Source organism: Symphodus melops (assembly GCF_947650265.1).
Source record: "Symphodus melops genome assembly, chromosome: 20".
Taxonomy (NCBI): Eukaryota; Metazoa; Chordata; class Actinopteri; order Labriformes; family Labridae; genus Symphodus; species Symphodus melops.
In genome coordinates this window covers 15575354-15588942 of record NC_136710.1, presented here as the reverse complement: position 1 = coordinate 15588942, position 13589 = coordinate 15575354, and the positions used below count along the sequence as shown (strand labels likewise).

The 13589-nt window shown below is 42.1% G+C and overlaps 2 protein-coding genes across 7 annotated transcripts in view; both read right to left on the bottom strand.

The window, feature by feature from the left end:
- The window catches only part of LOC306841780 (up-regulator of cell proliferation-like), a 38215-nt gene that overhangs the window by 8057 nt on the left and 16569 nt on the right, over positions 1 to 13589 (bottom strand). The window contains exons 1-4 of one of the 3 annotated variants that reach the window (XM_079371757.1): positions 9455 to 9531; positions 1741 to 1807; positions 1545 to 1612; positions 1204 to 1437 (exon numbers count right to left, since the gene is read on the bottom strand). In XM_079371757.1, the coding sequence (XP_079227883.1) occupies positions 1204 to 1342 (139 nt within the window). In that variant the 5' untranslated portion in view covers positions 1343 to 1437; positions 1545 to 1612; positions 1741 to 1807; positions 9455 to 9531. Of the gene's footprint in view, positions 1 to 1203; positions 1438 to 1544; positions 1615 to 1740; positions 1808 to 9454 lie in introns of those variants that run through there. The other 2 variants (XM_079371758.1, XM_079371759.1) reach the window with 2 other exon arrangements.
- The window catches only part of LOC306841785 (up-regulator of cell proliferation-like), a 162615-nt gene that overhangs the window by 132487 nt on the left and 16539 nt on the right, over positions 1 to 13589 (bottom strand). The window lies entirely within an intron of this gene.

Below are 13589 nucleotides of genomic sequence, written 5' to 3'. Positions count from 1 at the left end.
AAAGTATAAATTAAAACCGCAAGCGGTGATGAAGGGACCGAAGCACCCCGCGCATGTCGGCGTGTGTAGCGACCGCGATAGAGTGACCACGGGAGTGCAGCCGCGACACGAGGCCAATCAGCAGGCCTTACAGTCATCGAAGGTGAAAAAATTGGAGTGTGCCAAGACATCAAAGTTTGATGGTACGCTGTGGCCACGCCCTTTGACGAAATAACGTGCGGAGCCCAACGAGAGATCTTCAACATGTCCAGAACACACTGACACTGAGTTCACGATGATCGGATAAGCGCTGTTGTAGGAGTTCGTTCAAATAGCTCACCTGTGAAACGTGAATTTCAGCCATTTTTGTTGCATTCAAAAAAATATGGCGGACTTCCTGTTTGGTTATGACTATAGGTGTGAGAGGATTTTATGTGAGATCTCGCATGCTTAATGTGCATAAAAATTTTCATGCACGTACGATGAAAAAACCTCAATGGGGAGGCCCTTTTGAAAATTTGAAGGGGGCGCCACTGAGTCATTTTGCGAATTTTTATTACGAAATGAGGAGAATATCAAATTTTTTGCCAGACCCGATGACATTGGAGATTTTGATGAGTTTTCATTCACGTTCAAGCCCTCAAAAATGGCGTCAAAGAGGCAGAAGAAAAAAAAAAAAAAAATCATTTGAAAAACAATAGGGTCCTTCGCACTGGTCAGTGCTTCGGTCCCTAAAAAAAAAAAAAATCATTAGGGTTACAATAGGGTCCTTCGCACTGGTCAGTGCTTCAGTCCCTAAATAATCGTAAGGAAAACAATAGGGTCCTTCGCACTGGTCAGTGCTTCAGTCCCTAAATAATCGTAAGGAAAACAATAGGGTCCTTCGCACTGGTCAGTGCTTCGGTCCCTAAAAAAAAAATCATTTGGGTTACAATAGGGTCCTTCGCACTGGTCAGTGCTTCGGTCCCTAAATATGATTTCATGCTTCTTTAATTTTGGTAAAGCAATTCGTAATCTCACGTAAGTTTACACAGAAATTAAAAAACTGTTGTTATAAACTCTTTAAGTTTGACATTGATATTTGACGTTATCGACCTGTGTACATAGGTGACATAAATAGTGTCATGGTCAAGAGATGAATGCACATGTATGACATATCGTGGGGAGATCTTGATGACTTATTGCATGAATTGTTTCTTAAGAACAATATTTTATTTTACTCACTGTGTTCAGATGTTGAGGCAGGCTCAGTCATTTTTTCATTCTTTGGTTCTGTAGAAACCTGGATGGAGTCTTGCCTCCCTGGTGTTGATGTGGTTGTGTTCATTTCTTCCTCCCAAACATCTTCTGAGCTGTCAGTCATGGTGTAGCTCTCCACTTCACCAGCAGGGGTCTCTACAGGCTGGTTAACTTGTTCGCTGCTGACATGAAAGACTGTCTCCACAGAAGGGGAGGGTGCTGTTCAAAAACATTGATGTTGATGATAACACTTATAATTCAACTTAAAGATACTTAAAATGTGAGTATTTTGTTTTCACTTTGTGTTGATAGAAGCTGAACTTTACCTTCTCCATCACTCTGTCGACAGTCATCCTTGCTGCCACTATTTGATGTAGCTGAAGTTTCTTCACCACTGAGTTCCAGGGAAGATATATATCGTAATGAAAAAGATCTGCTTATTCTCTCTTATTCATTATGTTACAGAAAACATTTTTTTAATATGATCTAAGGTATATTAAAGAATGTAAACAAGTTCTTTACCTCAATTGTTTTTGTGCTGTCAGTCACCGGCAACCTGCCAAGAATTACTGAAACAGCTTCAGTCACCCTAAAAGTAATGAGAAAATACTTATTAATACTAAAGTGTAATCAACATATATTAGAGTTTAAAAACCACAACGTGTGCTTGCAGTAGGTTCATCATTTCACTACTAAGAGTCAAAGTCTGCATTTCAAACAGACGTTGGCTTATTGGTCAAAACCTCAAATGAGAGCTGTAACAGACAATTTGATGCACTGTATCTTTCTTAGACACAAAAGCATCTTGACCCCAAGGAAGACTTAGTGTGTGAAAACATTAATCCATTACAATTTAATGAATTTGCATGAATCGATTTGTGCATTCCAGTATGTATTCCAGTGTGAAGGAGTCCTTTAAATTATTCATGAGATCTTAGGTCCTTCTCTGAGAGCACCAGCCTCCCTCTGTGGAGTGGTTGAAGTGCTAATTTCCTATTATATGCACATCCTTTATTCGAGGTCACCCCTATGTGTTTACAAACCTCTTTTGTGTATTTTTTTATTTTTTTTATTCAACCTCATTTTACTTCCATTTCTTTTACTTTGAAGCTCATTTGCTTTTTTCTCTTTGGCATTAGTTAGGAGAAGTTTTTAAAGGGGTGTCTTCATCTAGTTCTAAAGTCAGTTTTAACCATAAATAAAATATCAATTTCAAACACATGCCACACAAAGGTTTCATATGGCTCATTTAGCCTGGTCAACAGAGCTGAAATTAAAGTTGAAAAGAAGCACTTAAAGAACAATAATATCAAAGGGAAACTTCACTTCGATTCATGTTTTTGTAGCTTTGTAGCTGTTTGGTCTGTGTATATTTTGTAATTGGATTTATGTCATGATTTTTGTTTCATGGTAAAAAAAAAAAATAAAATAATAATCTCAAAATCATTTGATTTTCTTTTATTCAAAACCACTGTGAAAGTGGATTTTTCATAATACATCCCCTTAGCCTCCCTGCGTCTCACTTCCCTTATTTGCAGAGCAGTGACCGGTTCGGTCCTCGATCCTCGGCCGAACCGGAAGTAGTTCCAAAGCCGCCATGTTGGGGATCGTCCCAAAGCTCTTATAGCGAACGGAGGAGAGAGGATCGAGGAGAGAGGAGGCTGATCCGAGGAGCGATGACCGAGGAGACACGAGAGCTGACTTCACGGAAGTCTTTTCACTGACAGACACACCATTGTTGAAATACAGGCTAGGTTAACTCAAAACTGTTTAATAAAAATAAATAATTATAGACAATTCAAAATGAAATCTTTTAGTCAGTAGAAACTGTCCTTTTGGTTATGAGTAAACTGCAGGTTGTTCTTCAGGTGTTTCTTTTATCAGGTAAAGACACTAAACACTGCAACTGTGTGTATTTGATTAGAAATAATACAGTGTGTGTGTTTGATTAGAAATAATACAGTGTGTGTTTGTGTGGACATAAACAGCTGTTAGGCTGATTGACAGCTGAACGTGATCAGCTGATGTCGCGTCATGTGACGCTGTCGAGGAAATGACGTCTCATGTGGCTTAAAGCTGATTTCCTCGGGCCTCTCTCCTCGGCGTCGTTTCCTCCGTGCATCTCTGGTGGGCGGGACAAAGACGCAAGTGGAGGAGACAACTCGGAGGACACTCGGTGCAAATAAGGGAAGTGAGACGCAGCCCCTGTCAGTCAGTTGGTCCAAGATGGCGGCGTGCACAGACTCTGCAGTTCACGGCTCTCCCACAATAAAGACACAGCTGCACGCACACCCACATGGAGCTCACATTATAGCTGGGACCTTAAGACGGTTCTCTCGAAAAAATGTTAGAACATTAAGTGTCCAACCAGGGGTGCAAACACACTTGATCATGTTTATTCTAACATCAAGCATGAATACAGAGCCATACCACTATCTCATCTAGGCCAGTCAGACCACCTCTCTCACATACACCCCTCTCAAGAGGAGAACTACACCTCTCACAAAGACTGTTACAACCTGGCCGGACGACGCACTCTCTCAGCTACAGGACTGCTTTGCTAACACTCAGTGGGATGTATTTGAACACCAGGATCTGGCAGAACACACAGAAGCAGAACTGTCCTACATCAAGTACTGCATTGGAAATGTCACTGTGGAAAAAAGCATCCAGGTTTTTCCCCAACCAGAAACCCTGGGTGACCAGCCAGGTCCAAATGCTGCTTACAAATCGCGACTCACAGAAGGAGGAAACAGGACCACCTCTCTGATAATAACCCACAACAGGTGTGGCAAGGCATACAGCACATCACAAACTTCAAGGGCTGTAACATCACACCTGGGAACCCAGGCGCCTCACTGGCAGAGGAGCTGAACTGCTTCTTCTCAAGGTTTGAGAAAACTGAGCCCCACAAAGCCACACCAGCTCCGCACCCACAAGCACCCAGCACCGTCACACTCACTGTACAGGTACATGAAGTGAGAAGGGTGCTAAGAGCAGTAAACCCCAGGAAGTCAGCTGGCCCAGACGGGATACCAGGGAAGGTGCTCAAAGCCTGTGCAGACCAACTCTCACAAGTCTTCACCTGCATCTTCAACCTTTCCCTGTCACAAGCAACCATTCCATCCTGCCTGAAGACAGCCACAATCATCCCCATGCCCAAGAAATCCTCCACGGACAGCCTCAACGACTACCGTCCAGTCGGTATTCATTAACAGGAAACATAAATAGACTAAACACTGTGACTGCGTGTATTGTATTAGAATTAACATGCAGACAAACAGCTGTTAAAGCTCACTGACAGATGAGTGGGGATTCATCACAAAAGGACGTCCATTCACATGACGCTACAGAGGAGGATGTCTCATGCCTGTGAGGTTTCAGTTCTGTTTTGTTTTTCTGTGGTAGTTTGTGTTGTCTTTTCTCCCCCTCCCTCTTCTGGCTTTTCTTCCTTCTGCAGGTATGTGAGTGGCAGGGGGTGTGGCTGGCTCCTCCAGGCAGCAGACGAGGCACACCTTACTTCCATCTAATCAACCCCTCCATATAAGCCTGGCTTTCACCCAACTACTCTGCCAGATAATTCCGTATTGCTCGGTAGTGGTCACGTTTGCCTTCAAGCAAATTGTTTTTGTAGCCTCTCGTGGTTTTTGTGCTTTTGGTGTTTTTTGGTGACTTGATGGATTGATTGTGTTTTTTTCTTATTCTCTAGTTCTCGCTGTGTGCCTCCTGTTTTCAACTCGTCGGAGTCCAGTCTTCCGGATCTTCCAGCCAGCCAGCTCCCTGCCCTCACTGCCTGCTCTCTTTTGTTTTTTCCCCCTTGGAACATTAAATATATTTTTGTTAAAACTATTTTGGACAACGTAACAATGCCTCTTAAAACATATTTCATTGTTCCCTCCATCCCTGCTGCTGTATGGTACTGTGCCAGTGTTACCAGAAAACTATTGAAGGGGCGGTGCCAGGTGCACCTTTAAATACAGGTGTGGTCATGAGGCTCTCTCCTTACGTTTCTCCTTCTTTGCTGAACTTGTTAGTTAGTTGTGTCAAGCCATTTGCTGAAGTTTTTTGTTGCCTGGACACCACTATGATGCCCGTTGCTGCATTCCAGGAAAGGTGTGCTTGTATGCGCTCTTAAATTCTATGCATAAAGTACGCATGGAGTAAAATCTTCCACAACAGGTGACAGCCTTTTTGTGCGTTTTTTGACTTGACTTTTTTGTCCTTTTTGACTTGCCACAGTACGGGTGTCTGCTGCTGCCATGGGAGAAGGGTCCCTCTGCTGAGAGTTGTTTTGGCCGGTTGTGTGTGCTCTGTCGGCGTTGTCTGCCTCACCTTTATGTCTCAGTTCTCAGTTGATTTATTTATTTAATGCTGCAGAGTTGTCAAGCCTTTTAAAGCGCGTCACAATGGCAATCCGGACAGTGCCTCAGCTCACTTCACCCCTAAAGTCCAGATCGTTTTACCATTTCAAATGCTCAGATCCGTTCTCAAGCACAACGCACCTTGGACCTGACACGTTTGGAAGGTTTTCTTCGGCATTGTTCAGTTCATGCACACGTTCATGCGGGTGAACAACGTCAAAAGGTGTCAACGATAGACTTTATTATAGAGAAATCCAGAGTGAAAATTTACCTTTCAGAACTTAAAAGAATAGATTCAGGTTGCTTTAAATCAGATCCAGAACTTCAAATTGCAACTTTTGTACAACAGGCATTTGAGCCGGAGTACAGTCTAACCACCTTCTGGCCTATCAAAGCCTTAAGTCTACGATCAGTCCATCAGTCAAGTGATCGAAGAAAGTGTGGTAGGCACCAAACATTGAGCTCTTGAATGCAGCCTCTCACCTGTCCCCTCCACCTGCTCACTGATCAGGTCAGCTTACTTAATGCACCTACGGATGCCAGGGAAGGAGAAGTGTGATAGCATGGAGGCTCGTAGAGAGGAGAAAAGGAGAGAATGGATATGGGAAAAAGTAGAAAGAAGGGGAAAGGGAAGTAAGAAGAAGAAAAAAGGAAGTTATAGGGGTAGTTAAGCTGAAACAGAGAGCGAGGGAGAAGTTTTGGAAGAGAAGAAACATATTGTTGTGCGTTTTGAGGGAGAGGGAGGAGTAAAGAAAGTTGATCCACTAAAGCTGACTAAATTATTAAAGGAAAAGTCGGAGAGGTTAAGTTTGCCGGTGTTCTAGGTGATGGAAATGTACTAATTGGATGCAACACAGAGCAGCAAATGGAAACAACGAACAAAGGAACTGACCAGCTTTGGTCAAAATCACCAGAGTTGTGAAAGTTGGGGAACAGAAAGCAAAAGGACAGAAGGGAGTGATCAGTGGGATCCCCCTCACAGTCAGCATGACAGAGCTGCTGGAGAACCTGAGAGAGAAACATAGAGAGAATAAGAACGTCACGTGAATGACTAGAGGAGTTGAGAAAAAAAAAAGACTGTAATGATAGAATTTGAAGCAAAGCAACTACGACTATTTTGGTTTTATGAAATGCAGAGTCAGGGAGTTTATCCCAAAACCAATGAGTTGTTTTAATTTTCAGGAGTGTAGACATGTTGCCAAAGTTTATAAAGGAAAAGAAGAGGTGTGCCAGATGTGGTGGGGAACAAGAATATGGAAAGTGTGGAAAGGGACTGACGCCAAAGTGCTGTAACTGTGGAGGGAACCACAGTGTGGCACACGGGGGGTTTGAAGTTATGAAAAGAGAAGTGGAGGTGCAGCAGATATGGGTGAAAGAGAAGGTATCTTATGCTCAAGCAGTTAAACTGACAAGACAGGATAAGCAGAAAGAAGAGGGGGAGTACAATCTCCTGTATGTGCACTCCAGGTTGAGGCACAAGAAATGCTGCTATGTTTAAGGAGGAAGCAGCTGATGGCTAATTACTGGGTGCACATTAAAGGTTTTGAAGAATTATTAAATAAATTTATTCCCACGATCCATTTTATTTCAGTATTTCCAAGTCTGCCACTTTCTCCAACACAGTGACCCCAACTTTCCGGGATTACCTTCATGTTCAGGTTTAGACGATATGTTAGACTTTTCTTTTAACAAAAAAAGACTAATTTCATGGATTACTGACTGTAAAACTTCTCTTGTAAACAAAACACTTGTAAAAATCAGAGCGGATTGGGTGAGTGAACTGGGGGAAATGACATGGAAGAGGACATGTGGAATAGCGCCCTACAAAGAGTAAATGACAGCTAGTCATGTGCAAAGCTAAACATAATACAGTTCAAGGTTGTGCACCGTGCTCACTTCTCCAAGGCAAGGCTGTCTAAAATATACCCTAATGTCACTGCAAGTTGTGATAGATGTAATAATGCCCCAGCTGACTTAACCCACATGTTTTGGTCATGCCCTGTTTCAGCTCCATATTGGTCCACTATCTTTGAAACACTTTCAAAGGCACTTAATATTGATATGCAACCCAGCGCAGCGGCAGCTATATTTTGTATTATAGACAGTAGAAATTATACAATACCAAAATGGCATGAAAATATAATCGCTTTAACAACGCTGCTTGCACGGAGGAGAGTACTTCTGCATTGGAAATCCAGAAAACCGCCTAAAGTATCTATGTGGTTAAGTGACCTCATGCAGTTCATACAGTTGGAAAAGATAAAATACTCTCTTAGAGGTTCTAGAGATAAATTCTTCTCCACCATCCAGTGTTGACATATTTGGATAGACTTAAAGTTCTGCCTAATACAACCTAACAGCAACTCCTGTACTCTTCCTCGTTCCAGTCTCAGTATGTCCGCTCAATAACAACACTGGATATGATATTAATTTATTTCTCTTCTATTATTCCTTATTTATTTTCTCACCTTAATGGATTTTGTTGATGGTTTGTTGGATATGCAAGTGTCAGATGTTGTATTCTCTATATGCTAATCTAGGTGAGTGTTCTCCATATTTTCCTTTTTTTATTTTTTATTTTTTTTAGGTAGGTATGATGGTCGGGTGGGTGGGCAGTTAAGTTCACTGTGTGTGTATATGTAAAAAAAGAAAAAAAGAAAATGGAAATGTCAGGGACGGTACTTATTAAACTCTCATCTCTGTCAACATTTCTTAATAAAAAGAATATCAAAAAAAAAAAAGGAAAGAAGAGTGATGTCGTGTTACTGTGGGTCCTTGCACATGTGGGTATTGTTGGGAATGAGAGAGCTGATAAGTTGGCAAAGGAGGCAGTGGGAAGAACAGCTAATCGTCAAAGTCAGAGGGTAAAAGCATTGTTTGGACTAAAGGGACCCAGAGGTGGCAGCAGAGTTGGAGAACTGAGACAAAAGGAAGACATTTATATGCACTACAAAGCACACTACAAGAAAGGGCATCAAAGACAAGAGCAAGTAATTAAAACAAGACTCAGGATTGGACATAGTGACTTGAACTGTACACTGCACATCAGGGGAAAGCACCCAACAGGACTCTGTGAACATTGTCAAGAGCCAGAAAAAAATAGAACATATTATGGTAAAATGCAGCAAATACAGACAGGAGAGACAAAGAATGTTGGGTCACTAACAGACTGCACTGAAGTTTGTTTTGCTGTGCTGCATGAAGGTGAGTATGTGGTAACACCCCCACACCTTCCTCCTTGTAGTCTGCCTCTTCACTAGTGGCTTAAGCTCAGTTTTTTTTTCTAGATTGTTAGTGTTTTAAATCTAAACTTCATATTTTACCTCTTTTATACCATTTAAATCTGTAATAAAACAAACACACATTTTAATTCCCCTTATTAGTTGCATTCTTTTGTTTGACCAGGTTTCTTCCCCACAGCTTCAGTTCACCTAACTTTGCATTTTTCCTTTGATTCATTCAAATAAATTCCTTTTCATTTCTGTGAAATGTATCTCTGCCTCTGCAGTTTTCGAACCTGTGTCCTAATTATCTACCTTTTAAAAGTAACAAGTTGTGTATTTCCTGTGGTGCAAGCCCCCAGGTGGCGTTGTCAGTTATTGTTTAACATAATTACTTAGTACCAACCAAAACCCCTTTGCCACAAAAGACTGAAATATGTATCTACACAGACTTCTGTTTAAATCACAGATATACTGCTGTCTATGTTTTGAATTTATTGACCAAATTTAACATTTTTTAAATTTAATTAATTAATTAATTTAATTTTTAATATCTGTTTCAAAACCATAAATCCAATTACCAAAAGATACTTATCTACCTTCCATTGTTCTTTCCTGGATGAAATACCAAACAATATCAGGTATACAACTCACCTTTGTAGTTGGAAGATCTCAAACTTGATGTCTTGAAAGTATGATTTATCGTTTCAGTGCCACAGAGGACTCAACCTGCAGTAAAGCATTACACATCTTGTGTTGACTCGTCCGCACCCTCCTCCTTTTATACTGCTCGATGAAAACTCTTTCACTTTTGATTTCATGATCATGTTGTTTACTGGAAACAAAGACACAGGTCATTGTACATTGGGTTAATAAATAACGTTCATATTTTGACCTCTGAGAAAGCCATGGCTCAAAGCTGTTTTATCCTTCTTTGTAACAGATATTTTTTTAAAAAGATTACCCAAATTATCATTATGGGTCAAAAAATGTTGATTGTGTTTGGGCTAAGATTCAGTTGGCGTCCCATAATCCTGATCACCAGCAGATCCATCTAAATAATGTGCATAGAACTTCTCTTACTCCTAGAAAGATGCACCTCATGAAAATGGTGGCCGATCCCTTATGCTCCCTCTGTTCTCCGGGTGTCATTGGAACTTTTTTACACATGTTCTGGTAGTGTTCACCTGTAGCTTGTTTTTGGAGGCAAGTAACTACTCATTTGTCCCAAATTTTCGCTGTAGCCATAAATGTTGCTATACCTGTTTTGATATTAAATGACCTTTCTGGGTTGACAATTAGCAATCATCAGGAAAGAATTATCTTTGCCGGTCTAACTGCAGCTAAAAAGCTGGTTGCAGTGCGCTGGAAGCAACCTCAAAAACTTTCTATCACACACTGGATTCTCACATATATAGACGTTATTCACATGGAACTAACAACTGCCCGTATCCTTGGGGTCAAGGAGGCTAGCAATGGAAACTGATTTTGCAAAATATAAAGTCTTTAATATGGACAATATAATGTGATGTAATGTAATAGTTTTAAGATTTTGAATGCTTTTGAGACATTTTGTCTGGACAAAGGTGTTTTCTGGCATAGGGCAGGTTAAGACAACAAAAAAAAGAGAAATCAGAACCATATTTTGGTTATTCAAATGTGTTTCCTTTGAAAAGAGATTTTTTTTTTTTGCTGTTTTTTTTATAAAAAAAGGAATATGTTTGTAAGTAGTGTTTTTAACCCTAACCCTAACCCTTTAATTAATTAAATAACAAGATTAATAATTTTTGAATAAATATCTATATTTTAATAAATGGAAGTCGTGAATCCATACACTCGCACTCACAGCCAGCTTATATTACAATGCACATATACCAGTAATCACAGACAACTGCTCTTTAAATGATAACAGAATTTAATTAACATAGCAACATCAAGTCAATTAATGAATGAATAGCTTTTCTTATCAAAATGGTACAAAAAGATAAAGCTGAACGGCGACCTTTTCAGTAGTGTTCAAGTAGAAAAGATTATCTTGTCCTGCTAATTAGACAGCTCATCACAAGACGACTGAGTTGAGAAAACTTTTTTTTTTTGTTTTGTTTAACAGCATATCTGATCTATGCATATTTAGAAAGTATGTGCTAATATTAGTAGTTGTTTACACATATTTCAGTAGGTGTCGTAGTTTTAAGATCTTGAATTCTTTTGAGACATTTTGTCTGGACAAAGGTGTTTTCTGGCATAGGGCAGGTTTAGACAAAAAAAAGAAAAAGAAATCAGAACCACATTTTGGTTATTCAAATATGTTTCCTTTGAAAAGAGATTTTTATTTCACAAAAAAAGGGAATATGTTTGTAAGTAGTGTTTTTAAGTTTGTTTGCCAAGGACATTATTTTTTCCCCCAATTCTTAAGAATGGGTGAGGAATCTTAGAGCTTCAACCTCTATAAATATTAATCTGTCCGTCCCATCTCATCGTCGTTATGGTTCAGTTTATAAAAATAAAGTTCACTTCATGTCTACATTTTGTGTTGATGATATAAGCACTATTTAATCAACCAAGCTGGTGATCAAAGTCCAGATCTCTGGGTGTAGTTAACCCCACAGTTGATACATTGACCTATTATATTGGCTCATAAAAGAAGGGCTGACAGCTCATCACACGTTAAAGATTAAGAATCCAGATTTAACCATTGTTTTAGGTTGTATTAAATTAATTATTGACATTCAGTCAATAAAAGCAAATTAACTGTTTGATTCAGCACAATTTAAAATAGTTGCTTTGCTCTACTTAAAAAAGTTTGCATTGAATTAAAAATTGTGTTAAAGGAAGTTCCTTCTTCAGATTTAATTCATGTCAAATATTTCATGATCCGCTATGATCCAGAGACAACCGATAACTACACGCACCTTCAGAAAGTGGTCTCCTGAGGCAGAGGAGGCGCTCAGAGACTGTTTTGAGACCACTGACTGGAGTGCCCTGCAAGAGACCCATGGTGATGACATTGAGGGGGTCACACACTGCACAACTGACTACATGAACTTCTGTATGGACGTTGTGGTTCCCACTAAAACTGTGCGCTGCTTCCCGAATAACAAGCCCTGGATCACCAGCGATGTCAAGGAGATCCTTAACAGGAAGAAAAGGGCATTCAAGGAGGGAGACCAGGCAGAGCTGAAGCGGGTGCAGGGGGAACTCAAGGTCAGACTCTGAGAGGCAAAGGAGGAGTACAGAAGGAAGGTAGAACAGAAGCTTCAGCAGAATAACATGAGAGAGGTCTGGGAGGGCATGAAAACCATCACAGGCTGCAGGAATAAAAATAACAACGCAGAAGACGGGGACCCTGAGAGAGCAAACCAGCTCAACTTGTTTTTTAACAGGTTCGACAGCCCCGTCGCTGCAGCCAGTGCCTGTCCCCCCAGCACCCCTCTACACACCCCCTCCCCCCTCTCACTCCCCCCAACACCTCCACCAGAACAGATACAACCTCCAGTGACAATCCATCCCCCCTCCCCCCCACCATCACCAGAGACCAGGTGAGCAAGGAGCTGAAGAGACTCCGCCCCAGGAAGGCAGCAGGCCTGGACAAGATGTGTCCCAGGATGCTAAAGGCCTGCTCTGCTGAGCTGGGGGAGCCACTTCAGCACATCTTCAACATGAGCCTGCGGCTCGGGAAGGTTCCTGTGCTCTGGAAGACCTCGTGCCTCACCCCTGTCCCCAAGAAGAAGAACCCCAGTGAGCCAGGCGACTTCAGACCAATCGCTCTGACATCCCACGTTATGAAGACCTTCGAACGGCTGCTGCTCCAACACCTCAGACCCCAGGTCCAACACGCACAGGATCCCCTGCAGTTTGCATACCAGGCAAAGGTGGGCGTGGACGATGCCATCCTCTATCTTCTACACAGGGCTTACTCTCATCTGGACAAAGGGAGCAGCGTGATGAGAATCATGTTCTTTGATTTCTCAAGCGCTTTCGACACCATCCATCCCCTCCTACTGAGAGACAAGCTGACCGAGATGAGGGTGGACTCGCACCTGGTGAGGTGGATCACGGACTACCTCACTGAGAGACCACAGTACGTCAGACTGAAGGACTGCACATCTGACACTGGTGAGCAGCACCGGAGCACCACAGGGGACCGTGCTCTCCCCTGTCCTGTTCACCCTGTACACCTCTGACTTCCAGTATAACTTTGAGCTCTGCCATATGCAGAAATACTCGGACGACACTGCGATAGTTGCTTGTGTCAGGGATGGACAGGAGGAGGAGTATAGGAGCCTGATCGAGGACTTTGTGACGTGGTGCAGTGACAACCATCTGCAGCTAAACCCCTCCAAGACCAAGGAGATGGTGGTGGACTTCCGAAGGAAGAAACCACATCTAGAACCTGTTTCCATCGGCGGGGTCGACGTGGAGGTGGTCAGGACCTACGGGTATCTGGGGCTGCAGCTGGATGACAAGCTGGACTGGTCGCCTAACATGGACACTACCTGCAGGAAGGGACAGAGTCGTCTGTACTTCCTGAGAAGGCTGGGGTCCTTCAACATCTGCAAAAAGCTGCTGCAGATGTTCTACCAGTCTGTGGTGTCCAGCGTCCTCTTCTACGCAGTGGTGTGCTGGGGAGGAAGCTGCAAGAAGAGGGACGCAGCACGCCTGGACAGACTGGTGAGGAGGGCCGGCTCTGTGGTGGGCACAGAGCTGGACTCACTGGTGACAGTGGTAGAGAGGAGGTCTCTGGACAAAATGCTCTCCATCATGGACAACACACACCACCCTCTGCACA